The 21,613-nt window shown below is 36.6% G+C and overlaps 1 protein-coding gene across 1 annotated transcript in view; it reads left to right on the top strand.

Moving 5' to 3' along the window:
• The window catches only part of LOC150084741 (uncharacterized), a gene marked incomplete at its 5' end in the record, with an annotated part of 120,705 nt that overhangs the window by 8,602 nt on the left and 90,490 nt on the right, over positions 1-21,613 (top strand). The window contains one exon of the mRNA XM_090376343.1: positions 15,651-15,912. Coding sequence (XP_090232469.1) covers positions 15,651-15,912 — 262 coding nt within the window. The remainder of the gene's footprint in view (positions 1-15,650; positions 15,913-21,613) is intronic.

The following is a 21,613-nucleotide window of genomic DNA, read 5'->3' as shown; positions in this document are numbered from 1 at the left end:
AAGGCAATGTTTCGGGCACTGGAAAGACAAGGCATAGATACTCCATATATTATGATTTTGAAGAAAATATATGAGAGTGCTACATCCTTTATTAGACTAGACAAAGACAGTAGCAAATTTAAAATCGAGAAAGGAGTTCGACAAGGAGACACATCTCCGAAGCTGTTTACTGCTGCCCTTGAGGAAGCTTTCAGATTAGACTGGTCACAGAAAGGAGTCAATGTGAACGGAGAGTACCTAAACCATTTACGATTTGCAGATGACATTGTGGTCATAAGCCACAATCCCAAAGAATTAGAGGAAAATCTTAATCAGTTATGCACAGTTAGTAAGGATTTTGGACTAAAGATGAATATGGCTAAAACAAAAGTAATGATGAACAAGTATGCCACGGAAAGGGAAATAATGATTGAAGGAGCAGTAATTGAAAAGGTGGAGTCATATACTTATCTGGGACAAGTTATTAGCTGTAATAATGATAAATGGCTGGAAGTCAAGAGAAGAATAAATTTTGGATGGATAGCATTCAGGAAATATAGTCACATACTGAAGAGCAATATCCCAGTTTCTCTGAAACGTAAAATAATGAATCAATGTATACTCCCCACCATGACTTATGGAAGTGAAACTTGGGCACTCACCAAAAGAATGGAAGAGAAGCTGAGAACTACACAGCGAAGAATGGAACGAATTATATTGGGAATCAGACTGTTAGATAAGAAGAGAAACACATGGATTAGGCAGCAAACTCAAGTAAAGGACATTCTTATCAAAACTAAAGAACTAAAATGGTCTTGGGCAGGACACCTAGCTCGAAGACATGATGACAGATGGACTAAGAAAATAACAGAATGGTACCCAAGAGGAGCTAGAAGAAAACCTGGAAGACAAAGGCGGAGATGGATAGATGAAATTCATGAGTTTTTGAGTAGTAAATGGATGGCCAGTGCTCAAAACAGAAGGAACTGGAAAGTTGCTGGAGAGGCCTTCATCCTGCAGTGGATTGAAAATGGCTGATGATGATGATGATGATGATGATATACAAGTTAGTGCAAATGCATCATATTAGTACACAGCCAAATCTAGATTAGCAAATTATTTGCAAAAGCGGCATCATTTAAGTTATATCTCATATTGTGAATACCTTCACAACGAGTTGCCATGACATTGCACTACTTCAAATAAGTAATGCTTCATCTAAAGGAGAAGACTATTATTACTTATTCTCAGTGGATACCACCACCCAGACGGCACCGTTTCAGGGCTATTTGTCCCTTCTTCGGTGGGTGGGTAGGTACCCAAGTAATGTAATGAAGGCAAAACAGTTATGAAGTATAACTCCACAATATGAGAATGCCTGATGGTATATCAGATGAATTAAGACTATAATTCATTAGGGCTTATGCCTCAAGCTGCAAGAGAGTTAGACTATGTACAAGTTAGTGCAAATGCATCATATTAGTACACAGCCAAATCTAGATTAGCAAATTTCTAGATTAGCAGTGGCATTAAGGGCAAGTTGCTACAATGGATAAAAGGATGGTTGAGTGGGAGAAGACAGAGTGGTAACAATGGACACAGCTCTTTGTGGACTAATGTTTTATTAGTGATGTTCCCCAGGGTAATATAAAAATTAAGTATTTGATGTGTTTGTGGTAGTCTCTGGTAACATCATGTGGCGTAAGGTTTAATTAAAAATGAAAATTCAAATGAATGTCCATTATAAAATAATTCATGCTGTCACCAACAGAACTGAAGGAATAATGTCTTTATATGCAATTGAATGTAATTGCATTCAATTGCAGCAGATCATCACCACATGTCATGATACACATGAAACCACATGGCTTGAGATTTCATATCTGATGGTTGATTGGGGGAAGGGGAGAAAAAGCAAAAGAGCCCAAAAGGTGAGGGGGGGGGGAGAATGGGAAAAAATAACGAAATAAAATAAAAGTAAATGAAAATTAAGAAATACCTATTTGTCTGGCTTTGGATAAAACTGATGACTCGTACTGGCAACTGTTATACTTCTGCACATCTATTTTACAACTGTCTTTCCTCAGTTTGAATCTCTGTCCCCTGAGGTTTGTAATCTGATCAAGAGGAAGAATCACATCAGCATTAAGCCTCCTCAATCCATTCAAGGCCTTATACACCTCAATCAGATCGCAGATGCCTAGTCTCCAGAAGCTGCAATTTGCAGAACTTAAGCCTTTCTTCATAAGAGCACCTCTTTGTTCTCTTTACCAGTCTTGTTGCCCTTCTCTGTACTTGTTCTAGCAACTACTCTACATCCTTCCTAAAATGAGGCTTCCAGACCTGTATGCGGTATTCAAGGCGTGGCCTGACCATTGCCTTATACAAGGGGATAATCACCTCCTTATCCCTGCTCACAAAATTCCTGTATATCATTGACAAGACCCCATGACCTACTCTGGCAGCCTGTCTACACTTCTCAGAAAACTTCATATCTGACTGCACAATTACCCCAAGATCTCTTTCATTCTCCACTACCCTGAGTGTAACACCACATAATTGGTACATTTCTCTGGGGTTACTGCTACCCATATGCAGTACTTCATTTGTCAATTTTAAACTTCAGTTGCCACTTCTCAGCATTTCTACCCAACTTTTACAGATCCTGTTGCAACAGCATACTGTCATTATTGTTATTAACAACCCTGCCAACCTGTGTATCATCTGCAAACTTGGACATTACTACATACTGTCATTACTGTTATTAATAACCCTGCTAACCTAAAAAAAAAATAAAAAAATTAAACCTAAACAAAATTATGCTAAAATTAAAGATTTAATTTTAGTGTAATTTTGATTTTTACCTTTTATTTATTTTAGTATTATATTGGTTTTGTTTTTTATTATTTATTTATTTTTTTGGTCTCTGTCGGGTCGGCTATGATGTATATGTCTGCTCGCTTTTTCTCTCTGCTATGTATACAGCAAACAGAAACAGAGGCCTTGCTTATTGGTGTGTTTCCTTTGGTTTCGGCTGGCAACCATTGATGACACAGTTAAAATCTTAGGACCTATAGCATTAAGTACTATTTATATATTTTCATTTAATTTTACTTGAAATGTTTATATAATCTGTTTTTATTTTTCAGGCACTTTTAATTTTTTCCATCGTTACTACACCTGACAGGTCAGCACCCCTACCCATACATTTATATAATCTTTTTGCCTATATTTTGGTTGCTGGGCATTTCTGCTATTACTAGCAGTGTCCCAGATCCATAACCCTTTATAATATATCATTATTATTTTTTTGTTCTTTTTTAGATGTTCCGCTTTATCACTACAACTTATTATTATTATTTATATAATATATATATATATAATTATCTATATGTTCAACTTATTGTGGGATGTTTACGATTAATGGCGTTTGACTATAGGTATTAATGTGCTTACGGATCAGGTAATCAGGTTAGTCCATTAAGGCTATCTTAATTCTGTAGGGCCTATAAACATATTATATTTATGTAGCTTATTACCTAATGGTAAGGAATTTTCATTACAATTGCCTGATGAATTTTCATTACCTGCAGCTAACATCTTATCAAAATTAATAATTATGCATATAAATATACTAAATTCTAAATTACAATGCAATTTAATATTATACATTCCATCACGTGGTTAACAATTTGAGCAGATTGATGGCCCATCTGATCGAATGCCTCATACATACCCGTTTCTGTTGTCCCTATACCAGTTTTGCTATTCCTTAATTTATGTATAGTTATATTAATTATATTATAATGTTTAAATTTATTTTTGTATTAAAATTTTTGGTTCTTGTCAGCGTTCTATGCAGCAAACTGAGATAGGTGACACAAAGCCCTACAGGTATGTATCCGAAAATGGGAAGGTACATACTTACCGTTACTAGTCCAGTGCCGACCGGGCTAGCCGAGTGGGTAAAGTACCTGCCCGGCAACCCAAAGGTCGCGGGTTCGATTCCCGCCTCGGGCTTGGATCAAAGTACTGCAAAAACCTTGGGAGGTGCAATATGGCCACAGAAGCCGATGCACCAACAACTACCAAATCAAAAAAAAAAAAAAAAAAACTAGTCCAGTAGATGTTGTAGTTTATAAAGGGGGAACTACCCACCTTCAAATCGTTTTATATGTAGCAAAGTTTTGTCATGCAGTCGCACATACTGTAATCAATGGCGTGATGGTGCTTCGGGCCCCGTTATCCTATGCTAATGCTTGTGGTGTGTGGGGAGGAGGTTGTAAGTGGTTGAGTGCAACTTTGGTGATTTGGTAGTTATGCTGTTAATTCTTTATGAAATATGTTAACATTGGAATTTATACATGTATTACATAAATGTATTTACATTTGCTTTGCCATACCTCGGACTGTGCCAGTATAACTTTTCTTAGGCATAACGGCATGTATGTGTCCAAAGGTATGGCTATTTACAGCCTCTTACTAGGTGATATTATGTCGGTATTTTTATTTTTGTCTGGAGGGTATTTTTTTGTATTGGTTTGTAGTGCAGTCAGACGACGAGCCTCGTCTCAGTGCAATAAACCCATTTAAAACATGGGATAAAATAATTTATTGCTTTGGTATTTTTAGAATATTTTCAATGAATGTATGTGGGTTGACATTAGGGTGGTATGTTCTTAGGTTAGCGTGTATGGCTGTTTTTATGTGATGCCTGCTGTAATGGATGGGTATTTTATTTATCACGAGTGTTTTTATGAGTTTTTGAATGGCTTCTTTTGTGCTATTTATATTGTTGCATATTTTTAACAACCTGTTTGTTTGATTTCTTATGGTGTTTCCATGCATGTGTTTGGCTATATTGTTTTCCCAGTAGGCGAGTTTTATTGTAGTGAAGTCGAAGAGGTCTCTCTTATCATAGTGATGTGTATATACTATTTTTTGGTTGATAGTAATTTCGCTGTCTAAGCAGACGGCTTGCTAGTTATTATCTGGATTTGTGCGTTCGATTGTCAGGTCTGTTGGGTAAATTTCTTGTGCTACTGTTCCAAAGTTGTCATGGTTTATCACTAGGACATCATCTATATATCTGTAATATGTAATATTATCTATGATTCTGCTTTCATAGTGGTGCAGGTAAAGGTTAGCTATGGAGCAAGAACTGCTAGAACCCATAGCTATCTCCCGGCTTTGTATGTATATTTTGTCACCCATGAGTACATAGTTGCCTTTGATACTGAGTTTGATGAGGTCATTCCAATATTGTTTGTTGCATTTAATAATTTTGTGATATTTTTCGTAGTGTTGCTGGAGTACTTTGATTAGGTTGTCGTGAGATATGCTTGTGAATAGGTTTTTAAAATCGTACGTGTATATACTTTTGATGATATTGTTTTGGTTTTTGATATATTCCAAATATTTTTTGTTGTCGGTGATGATTCTGGAGTTCTTGATTTCATTGGTTATGTCTTTTAATTTTTCTTCCATTATCTTACTAGAGTACTTTATGTAACTATTCTTGCCTGATGTAATAAATCTTTTTCCGGTAGGCACCTTGTGAAATTTAGGTATCCAATATATGTATGGGTATTGTGTCCTGTCTATTTTTATTTTGTGCTTTTTGTGCATAGCCAAGATTTTTTTGCTGATGCAGTTTGGATTAGTGTTTATATATTTGTATGTGTCATTGTGATTCAATTCCTCTTTGACTGTCTATGTAGAATTTTTTACAGATAATGCTGAAATTGTTGTTTGCCTTATCTGTGCTTGTGATCACATTTATTTTGCAATTCTTTTACTTTGCGGTTGTAGTTTCCAGGTTTATCTTGTTTATCATATTTTTGCAGTGCTATGTTTTCTCTGAAACCGGTTAGTATGTTTTCAGTGGTGGTGTTTATCCATATCCATCATAATAGTCTTGCTTAATCATTTTATATTTATAGGTTTGGTGTCCCATTCTGTGATGAGTTTTTCAAAGTCTTTGATGTTTTGTGGTTTTTTATAGTTGTTTTCGTTATGCTCTTGCAATATTTTACCATTCTTAATCCCGTTAATACTCCAATTTTTATTGATCTGAAAAACAGTGTATGTGCATTGTTCGGGGCTATTGTATGTGAAGTTTCTGCCATTAAACCGATTGTTTAGTCCATAAGGGTAAAAGGATTTATATAGTAGTATGAACATGCCTTCCACGATTTCTCTTTTGGCTTTATTTGCTATAATGTCCAGGATGGCAATGGATGTGTTGGTGAATTTGTTTTTGGAAATATTTATATTTGATTTCATTATTGAATTTGTCTGCTTTACTTGATTTTCCATCTTTTGTGGCGCTTTCTTCGTATTTATTAATTTGCGAGCGATGAAGGTTCATACGAATGCGGAGCTCTGTACTAGTTTGTCTTATGTATTGTATACCGCATATCTTACATGTATATAATTTTTTATATTTATATAATTATAAATATAAAAAGCATCCACAATACCCTATTTGCTATCAGATTAAGCAAGCTAAAAGCATTAAATAAGATTTACCAAAAGCACAGAACACAGAACAAAGACCTCAACATTACCCTAGAAGACATATTTAAATTCAGAATTGGCATAGACTTTGACGACAAACCCAAAATAGAATACTGCATAATCAAATTCCTAAACAGATCATACGACTATATCAAAATCAGTGACATTATCAATAAAAATAAGGATTACCTACCAATAAAAAACATCCAAATTAAAGTTAGAAACAGCTACACCAAGCCTATAGGACTAGCAATATGCAACTACAAAAACACTATTAGCAATATGAATGAAGCAGACCAACCCTGTCACTGCCAGGAAAGTAAATATAAAGACTACATTAATACGTATTACAACCATATAATCATAGGCAACCTCAACATTATTGAAGATAGCACACAAAGAGAGACCATGAAAAAAAGGTACTAAATTCAAACCTAACACCCCAGCACACTAAGAGAGAGACCATGAAAAAAGATACTAAATTCAGACCTAACACCTCAGTCAGTTTGAAAAACATACGAAAATCAATATACACAGATCTACTACAATTCGCATTTAAAGCAGCATACAAACACAGCGAACCTATAGAATATTTTCAAAGCTGGATAAACACCACCACTGAAAACATACTAACCAGTTTCAGAGAAAACATAGCACTGCAAAAATATGATGAACAAGATAAACCTGGAAACTTCAACCGCAGAGTAAAAAGAATTGCAAAATAAATTTGTGATCACAAGCACAGATAAGGCAAACAACAATTTCAGCATTATCTGTGAAAAATTCTACATAGAAACAGTCAAAGAGGAATTGAATCACAATGACACATACAAATATATAATTTTTAAAATAACTAAATGCACAAGGCATAATACATTAAGAGTTTAATATCTATATAATATCGGTGTGTAGATACACCATAGACAACTCTAAAGAAACTACAAAGTAGTTGTTGTAGGCATCATTTGCTCTTTCTCATATTGTGCTCTGCCTTCACGACGAGTTGCCATGATATTGCACTACCTCGAATAAGTAATGCTTCACTAATTGGAGGCTAGTACGGGCCAGACGTGTTCAAAGCCACTAAGTGGATTTTTCTTATTTATTGATTTGAAATTATTGTTTTTCTAAAACTTTTGATTTAAATTTAGTAGTATAGCATTATTTTGAGATATTTCTGATTAATCTCGTGTATTTATTCTTTACTCGGCCTTGTAATTGCATAAAAGTATCGGTAAGGGTATCAAATCCACGTGTTACAAGTTACAACTCCGCTGAACGAGAAGTTTTTTTAGCCAAATTTAGCCGCTTATTGAATATCTTTTACATCAAATTATTTTTTGTAAGTAGCTTATAGACCTAGTAAGGATCGTTGGTTTATTCTGAATTGGGACAGCGAGATTTGAAAGTTAATTAATACTTAAGTGTCCATAGATTACCGTTCGTAACTTCCGCCTTTGTCTTTGTCATACGATCGTTATATATCGAACCTAGATAGCGTTAGTATAGTATACGTTATAATATTTTCAGCGATCGGTAAAATCTATTAAACTTGTTCAACTTCGTTGGCATTTAAATTGCACTTTTAACTAAATACATATACCGACTTAGATTACAAACGTAACATAATTAATTAATACATAACTGATACGGAAGTTATATAAAGGGAACTCGGAGATAATTAATACTTGACTGATTCATTAATACTTGACGCTAAAAATATATATCCCGTTATAGCTGTGTTGGGAGATAAGTTAGGGTTATAAACTGAAATTGAAATTTTATTTAAATTAAAAGTAATCATGACTCAGACCAGAGCAGCAAAACAAAAGGCTCAAGCTAATGGAAGTGCTGTGGCTCAGAGGAGAACTGAGGGGGGCAGTTGCCTTCTGAGTCACAGCCTTCTAAAATGCACAGCTTGCATGATGTTTGTGGAGCATTCAGGTACGGGACATGATATTGCCATGGGGGATGTCTTTGTGTGTGCATGATGCAAGGAGTATATCGAAATCAGGCAACAACTCAGCGTTCTTATGGGCCTATATGAGAGCTTGAAGAACAGGGTGGATGCCCTCGAAGGAACTAAATTGAGGGGCCCATCAAGCTCTCAGCTGCCCACATCAACGCCAGAGCTTGCACTTGGTCATCGTGAAACACAGCGGCAACCCCCCAAGGCAGAATGCGCTGGTCCCAAAGGAACTAGTAGTTGTTGGTGACTATTGTCAGGGAAACGGGGAACATGCTTTGTAAAAAGGATAGGTGGAACAGGACCAGGGTATGTCTGCCAGGGGCAAAGGTTGATGACGTTGTAGAGCAGATATCATCTTTTAAGGGCACAAAAGGTGATATAGTTGTACACGTGGGCACTAACGATATCAAGAGTAGGAGACCGGCAGAATTGCTTAACAAGTACAGGTCACTGTTGAAAAAAAGCCGTGAAATAGGGTTGAATTTGAAAGTGTCTGCAATTCTGCCCAGACACGATAGGAGGGAGTATATGAAGAGAGCCTTGTCGATCAATTCGGCCTTGGAAAGATTGTGCAAGGCTCAAGGGGTAGAATTTTTTTCAGCCTGGACTGTACTTGTTAACAGGAGGGATTGCTTCTACAGGGATGGGATACACTTAAATAGAAAGGGTGCAAGAATATTTGCTGATGCTATCGAGGCAGTGTTAGGTGGGTCGGAAAACTGCTAGCTTGGGGGGATACAAAGACAAATAGATTAACAGTAGCCACTGGCAGAGGTGAAAGAGATTCTTGCACTGCTTCTATTGGAATGAGCAGAAGCCTGAAAAACAAGATTCAGGATATTTCAGAGACTGCTGGGAGTCATTGCGGTACAAGTAAACACATGGGTTGTGTTAAGGTAGCTAAGAATAGAAATAGGTGCATGTATACTTGCGTGTACACCAATGCTAGGAGTTTAGTAAATAAATTAGATGAATTTGAGGTATTGCTCAAAACATCAAAGGCAGATATTGTTGGGATATCAGAGACTTTGTGTCACACAGATATAAGGAATGCAGAACTGGAATTTGGGGAGTACAACGTCTACAGAAAAGATAGACTGGATAGGAAGGGAGGAGGGGTTATGCTATTAGTTAAGAAATACATAAAATCCAAGGAAGTGAAGCCAGTGGACATCGCTGGACAGTGCAGTGTCGAGTCAGTTTGGTGTGACATAAGCATTGGGAGATCAAAATTGAGAGTAGGAGTGTGCTATAGGCCTAATGACTTTGATGAGTATAATAAGAAACTGTACAGGGAAATAGAGTGGGCCAGTAAATCAGAGAGTCTTATAATGGGAGATTTTAATTTCCCAGATATTGACCAGAATTTGTGGGCTGGTCACTCACACACTAGCAAGGCTTTTGTGGATTTATTGGATGACATCAGCATGTTCGGGAGGCAACTAGAGGGAGGAATACTCTTGATTTGATTATCAGCAGTAATTCTTCATGCATTAAGAATCTGCAGATAAATGAACCACTAGGTGGCAGTGATCACAGTGTGCTGAAGTGGGATTTACTCAAAGAGGTAACTACCATTAGGGGTAAAGGGAAGGGTTATTGCTTTCGTAAAGGCAACTACGATGGACTGAGACAGTATTTAAATTCTATACAGTGGGACCAACTGATGATGTTACCAACAGTAAATGCAAAATGGGAAGCATTCAAAGAACTTATCTTGGAAGCTACTAGACTTTACATACCAACTAAGAAATATTGTTCAAGGTTTAGGCCTAAATGGATGTCAGATGAACTGATGAGGCATATGGCAGAGAAGAAACATGCATGGGATACATACAAATTAACACATGACACAGAAGCCTATGATAGATAAAAGTTGATCTGTAACCAAGTTACAAAGGAGGTTAGGCAGGCGAAGGCAGATTACGAGAAATCTTTGGCAAGGGATGCAAAGAAAAACAGCAAAGAGTTCTTTACTTATGTAAACTCTAGAAAGAAGGGGATGAATCAGATTGGTCCACTTGATATCGATGGGTCAACTGTTGATGATCCTGCTCAGGTAGCTAACAAACTAAATGAATATTTTGCATTGACATTCACACATGAGGAGTTATTTAGTGAGGGGAAAGCCAGAGGTGTATTCAACTCTAGCAGTAAGCTAGAGAATCTTGTAATAACTGAGAGTAAAGTGGAGGAGAAATTGTTGAAGATAAACACAAGAAAGGCACCTGTGGTGGATGGGATCTATCCAGTTATATTAAAGGAGGCAGCAAAGGAAGTAAGCAAACCCTTAGCCATAATTATGAGAGCTTCCTTGGACTCAGGGGAGGTACCCATAGACAGGAGATGTGCAAATGTGACCCCAATTCACAAAGGAGGATCAAAAGCTGACACAAGCAATTATAGACCTGTGAGTTTAACTTCTGTTCCAGGAAAATTAATGGAGGCACTAGTTAAAGAAGCACTGCAGGATCATTTAGACAAGACTTCAGTTATAGCTCGGACACAGCATGGTTTTGTTAAGGGGAAGTCTTGCCTGACCAATTTGATTGGATACTATGATGCAGTCACAAAGGAACTGGATGCAGGGAATAACTTTGATATTATATACTTGGATCTTAGAAAGGCTTTTGATACTGTTACACATGGAAGACTGCTGCACAAATTGGAGCAGTGTAACATTGGAGGCAAATTGCTGCTGTGGGTAAAGGGGTGGCTGAGGGGGAGTAGACAGAGAGTGGTAATCAATGGACACTGCTCGTCGTGGACTAATGTTATTAGTGGAGTCCCTCAGGGCTCAGTGTTGGGTCCATTATTGTTTTCTGTATTCATAAATGATATTGATGATGGTATATCAAGCTTAATGTTGAAGTTTGCAGACGATACAAAGGTAGGCAGGGTTGTCAAGGACACTACTGACACTATGCTGCTGCAACAGGACCTGGAAAGGTTGAGCAGATGGGCTGAGAGGTGGCAAATGAAGTTTATCATTGACAAATGTAAAGTACTACACATGGGAAATAGCAACCCCAGAGCAACGTATCAACTCTGTGGTATTACACTGACATTGGTAGAGAATGAAAGGGACCTGGGGGTGGTTGTGCAGGCAGATATGAAGTTCTCTGAGCAGTGCAGACGGGCTGCAAGAGTAGCTCATGGTGTATTGTCAATGATATATAGGAATTTTTCTAGCAGGGATAAGGAGGTGATTATTCCCTTGTATAAGGCAATGGTCAGGCCACACCTAGAGTACTGTATACAGGCCTGGAGGCCTCATTTCAAGAAGGATGCAGAGCTGCTGGAACGAGTACAGAGAAGGGCAACAAGATTAGTGAATGGAACAAAGGGGTGCTCTTACAAAGAAAGGCTTAAGATTTGCAAATTACAGTGTCTGGAGACTAGGCACCAGCGAGGTGATCTGATAGAGGTGTATAAAGCATTGAATGGTTTGAGCATGGTCAATGCTGATCGGATTCTTCCTCTCGCTCAGAATAATCACCTGAGAGGGCATAAATTCAAATTGAGGAAAGACAGATGTAGGATAGACGTGCAGAAATTTGCCTTTAGCCAGCGAGTGTTTGGTTGGTGGAACAGACTTCCATCCCTTGTCGTGGAAGTTGATAGCCTAAATAAGTTTAAGGCTCAGCTGGACAGGTATTTTGAACGAACAGAGGGGTGAAGTGGGAGTGTTTTTTTTTTTTTTTTTTTTTAGGCTGATGCTGCATAAGCTTGCTTTCTTGCATCAAATGCCTCTACTAATGCTAATGCTAAGACTATTGTTACTTATTCTCAGTGAGTACCACCACCCAGACATGTTTCAAGGCTATTGGCCTATCATCAGTGAAGGCAGAGCACAATATGAGAAAGAGCAAATGATGCCTACAACAACTACTTTGTAGTTTCATAAGAGTTGTCTACACACCGATATCGGTGTGTAGACAATAATATATTTATATTTGTATAATATCGGTGTGTATCTACACACCGATATTATACAAATATCGGTGTGTAACAACGGTGTGTAGCAAAAAAATCTTGGGTATGCATAAAAAGCTCAAAATAAAAATAGACAGGATACAATACCCATACATATATTGGATACCTAAATTTCACAAGGTGCCTACCGGAAAAAGATTTATTACATCAGGCAAGAATAGTTACATAAAGTACTCTAGTAAGATAATGGAAGAAAAATTAAAAGACATAACCAATGAAATCAAGAACTCCAGAATCATCACCGACAACAAAAAATATTTGGAATATATCAAAAACCAAAACAATAACATCAAAAGTATATACACGTACGATTTTAAAAACCTATTCACAAGCATATCTCACAACAACCTAATCAAAGTACTCCAGCAACACTACGAAAAATATTACAAAATTATTAAATGCAACAAACAATATTGGAATGACCTCATCAAACTCAGTATCAAAGGCAACTATGTACTCATGGGTGACAAAATATACATACAAAGCCAGGGGATAGCTATGGGTTCTAGCAGTTCTTGCTCCATAGCTAACCTTTACCTGCACCACTATGAAAGCAGAATCATAGATAATATTACATATTACAGATATATAGATGACGTTCTAGTGATAAACCATGACAACTTTGGAACAGTAGCACAAGAAATTTACCCAACAGACCTGACAATCGAACGCACAAACCCAGATATCAACCAGCAAGCCGTCTACTTAGACAGCGAAATTATTATCAACCAAAACGTAGTATATACACATCACTATGATAAGAGAGACCTCTTCAACTTCACTACAATAAAACTCGCCTACTGGGAAAGCAATATAGCCAAACACATACATGGAAACACCATAAGAAATCAAACAAACAGGTTGTTAAAAATATGCAACAATATAAATAGCACAAAAGAAGCCATTCAAAAACTCATAAAACACTCGTGATAAATAAAATACCCATCCATTACAGCAGGCATCATATAAAAACAGCCATACATGCTAACCTAAGAACATACCACCCTAATGTCAACCCACATACATTCATTGAAAATATCCTAAAAATACCAAAGCAATAAATTATTTTATCCCATGTTTTAAATGGGTTTATTGCACTCAGATGGGGCTCGTTGTCTGACTGCACTACAACCCGATACCAAAAAAATACCCTCCAGACAAAAATAAAAATACCGACATAATATCACCTAGTAAGAGGCTGTAAATATGTAAATAGCCATACCTTTGGATACATACGTACCGTTAAGCCTTAGAAAAGTTATACCAGCACAGTCCTAGGTATGGCAAAGCAAATGTAAATACATTTATGTAATACATGTATAAATTCCAATGTTAACATATTTCATAAAGAATTAACAGCATAACAACTACCAAATCACCAAAGTTGCACCCAACCACTTACAACCCCCCCCCCCCCACACACACACCACAAACATTAGCACAGGATAACGGGGCCCGAAGCTAATACACCATCATGCCATTGATTACAGTATGCGCAACAAAACTTTGCTACATATAAAACAATTTTAAGGTTGGTAGTTCCCCCTTTCTAAACTACCACATCTACTGGACTAGTAACGGTAAGTAAGAACCTTCTCATTTTCGGATACATACCTGTAGGGCTTTGTGTCACCTATCCCAGTTTGCTGCATAGAACGCTCACAAGAACCAAAAATTTTAATACAAAAATAAATTTAAACATTATAATATAATTAATATAACTGTACATAAATTAAGGAATAGCAAAACTGGTATAGGGACAACAGAAATATGTATGTATGAGGCATTCCATCATATGGGCCATCGATCCGCTGAAAGCCCCTGACGAAGTAGGGGATTGTTGACCACGTGATGGAATGTATAATATTAAATTGCATTGTAATTCAGAATTTAGTATATTTATATGCATAATCATTAATTTTGATAAGATGTTAGCTGCAGGTAATGAAAATTCCTTACCATTAGGTAATAAGCTACATAAATATAATGTTTATAGGCCCTACAGAATTAAGATAACCTTTATGGACTAACCTGATTACCTGATCCGTAAGCCCACTAATACCTATAGTCAAACACCATTAATCGGAAACATTCCACAATAAGTTGAACATATAGATAATTATAATTACAGGCACATATAATGTCCAATTGGCATATATACAATGGCATTAACGTTGCACAAATGAAGGTGCATCCGTAGCCAGGTGGGAAGGAGCAGCAGTGCGTAGCACATGCTTCTTGATTAGACCGGGGTTCGAGCCCTGTCACCACCAAATACGGAGAATGCGGAAAGGTCAGGGAATGACCACCGCATATCCCGGAGCAATATGGCCTTAGTTGCTAATGCTCCTAAAAACCAAATAACAACAACACAAATGAATTCATAAATGAAATATGTTAAAATCTAACAAGATTAGCATTAAGCATAAGTAATACTATGATAATATCCAACATGATAAACTTTATACATACTATATATATATATATATATATATATATATATATATATATATATATATATATATATATATATATATATATATATATATATATATATATATATTATTTCATATAATATAAGTCATCTAGCCTGTTAACTACCTGATATCTTTTATCACCATTCGGCAACGTTTAACAGGCAGATGATATCAGAAACGGATAGCTCAGTTAATTATAGGAGGACACATTGAAAGGGTTAGCCCTTGAAAAAGTCCCTTTCATTGTGTTACTATCTCCTATAATTAACATACCATACTTATTTATGTTATCTTCTACCTTTATGATTTATCTATTATATTATATTATTTTCTCTACTCTATTCTATTTATATGTATCCTTTCCAGGTTTGAACTAAGGACCAGTAATGGCTAGTATAGCGTTCTGTTGCCACTAACTTATCTATTACTTGCTTTTAACATATTAAGACTGATGTAATGTTTTATCATGTTATTTTTGATGGCATTAATCAGCTCTTCTCCTTTTAGTATTTTTAGTATTTCTCTCGCTCCTAGATTCTATTGTTTAGTTATTTATAAATTCTGTTCACGTATTCTATTTGCTCGCTATATATATATATATATATATATATATATATATAAAATTATGAATTTAATTTAATTTACAGTGTTTGTAAATATTATAAATGTAAAAAAAAAAAAAAAATGCTCTCAATATCTTGTGTTTTCAGGTAGTCTCTCTGAAGAGGACATATCACGGAGCAGATTCTTTAACATTGGATCAAATAAGAGTTCTGTCTGATAAAATGTTACTTGAAATGTTTTCTGAATTGACGAGTGATGAGATTCGAAAAAATTATTCTTATAAGTGTTATTTGATGCCAGAGAAATGTTCCCAGGATTTTAGTAGTTTTGGAAATGAAGATAGGGCTCGTTTACAAATGAAAGCACATCTTCTCACCCACATAGCTGAACTGCTTGCAGAAGCTAATGGTGAGTATTTCTGTTAAACATGACATAGATTTGGTAATAATTTCTGATTCAACATTTAAAAAAAAAGGAACTGATCTAAAAATTGTACAGTAAAATCTGGCACTTTACATCCCAAATTATTTAAAATTCAGTGCATTATATGAAAAAAATCAAAATTTTCAATCCAGAAATATCAAAGTAATCTGGCACTTGTGTCAGTGATTGCATTGGTCTTTAAGAATCCATGCAAAAAAAGTTGCATTTCTTTTTTCATATGATTCTTACAAGACTGTCTTATCCCTTGAATTGGAGCAGAACAAGCTTACCTTTGCAATGAGTTTTCCTCGTATTGCACTGTCAAACAGATAGCCTCCTAAAAGTTAATTGCCATTTGTTTCAGGATTATTTGATTTCTCATTAGATTGCAGGTGATCTCTAGTGAAAACATAGTCAAAACAGTTGTAAAGAAGTTGTTTGTAGTATACAAAATCAGTTTTGAAAGTTGTAATTGTTATCCATGCTGTTTAAGTCTTGCTATCTGCACAAACAGATGAAGATAAGATAGTCATTATAAATGTTTACATATATAAATAAGTTCAGTTATTTTTGCTTAATATGTTGGAAATGTGTGCCTCTTAAACTGCCCAACCACTAGTTATAATTCTCTAAAATGCAGAAAATTTTAAAATCTTGAGAGTGCTGGATATCAGAGTTTACTATATTATTTTTACTACATATTTAGTTGTAGTCTTCCATTGTGATAAGCTGCCCTACTGTTTTATTAATGTGTGCCCTCATATTTCTCTCTCTCTCTCTCTCTCTCTCTCTCTCTCTCTCTCTCTCTCTCTTCCCCCCCTCACCTGAACAAATGGCAAATACAGTCTGTTAACATAGTGTTTCATTTTTTAGGTCATTCTGTCATTACATGCATGCTTATTTTATATTGATTGGCTGTGTATAAATGTTTGTACATTACTATGGCAGACAAGCTGACACCAAGATTTTAAATATAGCAGTATATCTCTAACATACTTGACATAATTTTAAAATCAAAAATGAATATAATTGTTCTCTGCTATAGTGTAGTTTGAGTGGCACTGATTTGATAGCACTGTACATCTTGATACCTTCTCCAAGAGTTGAGTTCTGTTCATCTTAAATGGCAGTTCACCCCAAATGCTTTGGGAGTCACTTTGTATGCAAGTGCTTGGGGGTTTGACAGATCTCTGTTGAAAGATAATTCTTTACATTTCTTCAGCCAGATTGTTCACTTAACTGTAACTTACAGTACTTTCCAGTAAAAGTGTTTCCTTTGATTTCTTTATTAAAAATTTTGACATTTATTAATTATTAGAGTAAATTAGAATAGACATAGTGATATAGTTACAAATTAATTTATGACTTGGGAAAAATTGTTTGAAAACTGCCCATGATTAAAGTAATTTTTTTTGGTACAACAAGGTAATTTACATCTCCTTATTAATTATTCACATTTGCATTATGTGTGAAAACTTCCCCACCAGTTTTAATCAGTTACCATTATGCCTATGGTTGCTGTATCTAATTATTAGCAAATCTCTTGCCCATATCCAATAAATGCAACTGCCATTCAAGTGATGGTATGGGAGGGTACAGTAGTACATGTTTGAGTTGATTGTAAGACTAGCCCACTTGATTGCTAAATATGGCAATGTTCATGTATTCTCTATGCAAACTCCTCTGGCCCAGTGTGTCCATCTCAGAGCATAAGCAGAAAATAATATTTTATTTCTTTTGCCTTCATTTACCCTTTATTTTTTTACCAAAACAAGTTATCAAAATATAATTATTATTGCATCACTCTCCAGTGTATATTTGACCAAGTGGGGGGAAAAAATCATATATAAAAATTTCTATTGAAAAACAAACAAGTTTCTGGATTTAGGGGTTTGAGAACAACATTGTTTACAGAGTACATTTCTACACTATGCATAACCAGTTTAAAAAAAAAAAAAAAAAATCAAGCAGAATACTTTTGGTTGTTATACTGTATGCAGGTCAGTTTATTGCATAAAAATTGGAAGCATTTGTTACATTAGAAAATATATATGAAAGGTACTTTTCAATAGCAAAGGCACATGATGCAAGAAAGCAAGCTTATATAGTATCAGCCAAAAAAAAAAAAAAATCACCTTTATTTCACCCATTCACTCGCTCCAAATGTTTGGCAAGTTCTGCCTTGAATCTATTTAAGCTATCAACTTTTATGACAGATGGAAGTTTGTTCCACCAATCAACCACCCACTGGATAAACACAAACGTCTGCACATCTATCCTACAACCGTCTTTCCTCAATTTGAATTTATGCCCTCTCAGGCGATTACTCTGAAGAGGAAGAATCCCATCTGCATTGAGCATGCTCAAACCATTCAAGGCTTTATACACCTCAATCAGATCAACTCGCAGGTGCCTAGTCTCCAGCCACTGTAATTTGCAAAACTTAAGCCTTTCTACGTAAGAGCAACCCTTTGTTCCATTCACTAATCTTGTTGCCCTTCGCTGTACTCGTTCCAACAGCTCTACATCATGGCGCCTCCGTAGCCAGGTGGGAAGGAGCAGCAGTGCACAGCACACGCTTCTTGATTAGACCGGGGTTCGAGCCCGTCACCACCAAATATGGAGGATGCGGAAAGGTCAGGGAATGACCACTGCATATCCCGGAGCAATATGGCCTTAGTTGCTAATGCTCCTAAAAAAAAAAAAAAACAGCTCTACATCCTTCTTAAAATAAGGCCTCCAGACCTGTATACAGTACTCATGGTGTGGCCTGACCGTCGCCTTATACAAGGGGATAATCACCTCCTTATCCCTGCTAGAAAAATTCCTGTATATCATTGACAAGACACTACGAGCTACTCTTGCAGACCGTCTGCACTGCTCAGAAAACTTCATATCTGCCTGCACAATTACCCCAGGTCCATTTCATTCTCTGCCACTGTCAGTGTGGTACCACAGAGTTGATACATTACTCTGGGATTACTGCTTCCCATATGTAGTACTTTACATTTGTCAATGTTAAACTTCATTTGCTACCTCTCAGCCCATCTGCTCAACTTTTCTAGATCCTATTGCAGCAGTGTACTGTCATTAACAACCTTCCAACCTTCGTATTGTTTGCAAACTTGGATATTAAGTCTGATATACCATCATCAGTATCATTTATAAATACAGAAAACAACAATGGGCCCGACACTGAACCCAGAGGGACTCCACTAACAACATTAGTCCACAAAGAGCAGTGTCCATTGATTACCACTCTGTCTTCTCCCACTCAACCATCCCATTATCCATAGCAGAAATTTGCCTCCAATGCCACACTGCTCCAATTTGTGCAGCAGTCTTCCATGTGCAACGAAGGCTTTTCTAAGATCCAAATATATGATATCAAAGTTATTCTTTGCATCCAGTTCCTTTGTGACTACATCATAGTATCCAGTCAAATTAGTCAGACAAGACTTCCCCTTAACAAACCCATGCTGTGTTCGAACTATAACTGAAGTCTTGTCTAGATGATCCTGCAATGCTTCTTTAACCAGTGTGTCCATTAATTTCCCTGGAACAGAAGTTAAACTAACAGGTCTGTAATTACCTCTGTCTCCGTTTGATCCTCCTTTGTGGATTGGGGTCACATTTGTACATCTCCAGTCCATGGGTACCTCCCCTGAGTCCAGGGAAGCTCTCATAATTATGGCTAAGGGTTTGCTTACTTCCTTTGCTGCCTCCTTTAATATAACTGGATAGATTCCATCCACCCCATGTGCCTTTCTTGTGTTTATCTTCAACAATTTCTCTTCCACTTTACTCTCAGTTATTACAAGATTTATCTAGCTTACTGCCAGAGTTGAATACACCTCTGGCATTCCCCTCGCTGAATAACTCCTTGTGTGTGAAATGTCGAAGCAAAATATTCATTTAGTTTGCTAGCTACCTGAGCAGGATCATCAACAGTTGAACCATCGATATCAAGTGGACCAATCTGATTCATCCCCTTCCTTCTAGAGTTTACATAAGTAAAGAACGCTTTGCTGTTTTTCTTTGCATCCTTTGCCAAAGATTTCTCATAATCTGCCTTTGCCTGCCTAACCTACTTTGTAAATTTGGTTACAGACAGCTTATATCTATCATAGGCTTCTGTGACACATGTTAATTTATATGTATCCCATGCATTTTTCTTCTCTGTCACATGTCTAATTAGTTCATCTGACATCCACTTAGGCCTAAATCTTGAACAATATTTCTTTGTTGGTATGAAAAGCCTAGTAGCTATTCCAAGATTAATTCTTTGAATGAATTTTGAATTTGCTCTTGGTAACATCATCAGATGGTTCCACCGTATAGAATTTAAATACTGTCTCAGACCACCGTAGTCATCTTTACGAAAGCAATAAAAAAGAAAAGATATTCTTCCAGTATGATAGGCTAGGGCTTTCTACCTGTGGGTCTAAAACTGATGGAACTGATATTCAGGTCCCACTTTTGGCTCAAGTGGACCAAATTTTTCTGAAGTCCATTCTGTGACAACGAAATCCTTTTCTTGCATAGTCACAATGTTAGGATTATTAGTAATCCTAGGTATACTTCCCCCAGTGCAAACTCTGCATCTGTTATACTGGTGGTGTTCCTGAAGTGTGAATAAATGTAAAGCATTAAGTAAATGTAAAGCAGTGTCCACATCACACAGATAAATCTGCTCCTCTGTGTCACCTGGCAATATCAGGTGATAGACGACTCACCATATGGTGCAGCACTACACTTTGGAAGCATGCATGAAGTGGTGAAGCACACGTTTAGCCTCCATGGCAGCTCTCATCTCTTCTATCATGCAGTATGAGGATGTCTTTTGAGGTTATGATGGGTATCATAGACAGATCCAATATTCTTTACATTTTAGGGATTTAGCTCTGAAACAGTCTTTGCAAGCCAGCTGCTGGCTAGTCTACCAGACTGAACCTGTTAGTAACTCTTAGGAAGCATCTTGATCATTCAGTGTTTAATCTCACTGTCTCTACTCTTCCTGGAGGGAGAGTGGAGGCAACAACTGGACTCAGTTATTGACTTAAGGGAGTCAGAGTGGTGAATAGGCAGAATACATTATCGAGGTTATATTATATCAAGAAATTGGGTGTATTCCTGTTGTGTGTATTTCATATCCACAAGCATTAATTTATATCTCCCCTCACCTCCACTTTCATTTTATATACTGACTGCATCATGAATATTCAAACTAATAGAATAAAGTTATCCAAAAAAGATCCTGGCTTCCCAAAAACTTTCTTGTTCATTTCATAAATATACGTGGTCTCAGTTCTAATTTCAATGTCCATTTGCAATCTATCAAGTACCACTTAATTTTTTCTGATAGAATCCCAATTATCTGTTATGGCAACCACTACTCAGGTCAGTCACCCTAATTATTTGCTATGTGATTCCTTTTGCTTCAAAGGTGGTACTTGTGCATATTTGCACTCTGTTATTCCTTGTCAGAGTAGTAGTAGAGGCATTCGATGCAAGAAAGCAAGATTATGCAGCATCAGACAAAAAAAAAAAAAAAAATCCCATTTCACACATCCATTCCCTCTAAACATTTGTCCTCATTGCTTTTATTTTGGCTATTAACTTCCACAACGACAGATGGGCATTTGTTCCAACAATCAACTACCCGCTGGCTAAAGGCAAATTTCCA

This window comes from Mastigoproctus giganteus, chromosome 6 (genome assembly GCF_048544385.1).
Source record: "Mastigoproctus giganteus isolate SK-2022 chromosome 6, ASM4854438v1, whole genome shotgun sequence".
NCBI lineage: Eukaryota > Metazoa > Arthropoda > Arachnida > Uropygi > Thelyphonidae > Mastigoproctus > Mastigoproctus giganteus.
Note: the sequence above shows the minus strand (reverse complement) of the source record. Positions and strands in the feature narration are given on the sequence as shown.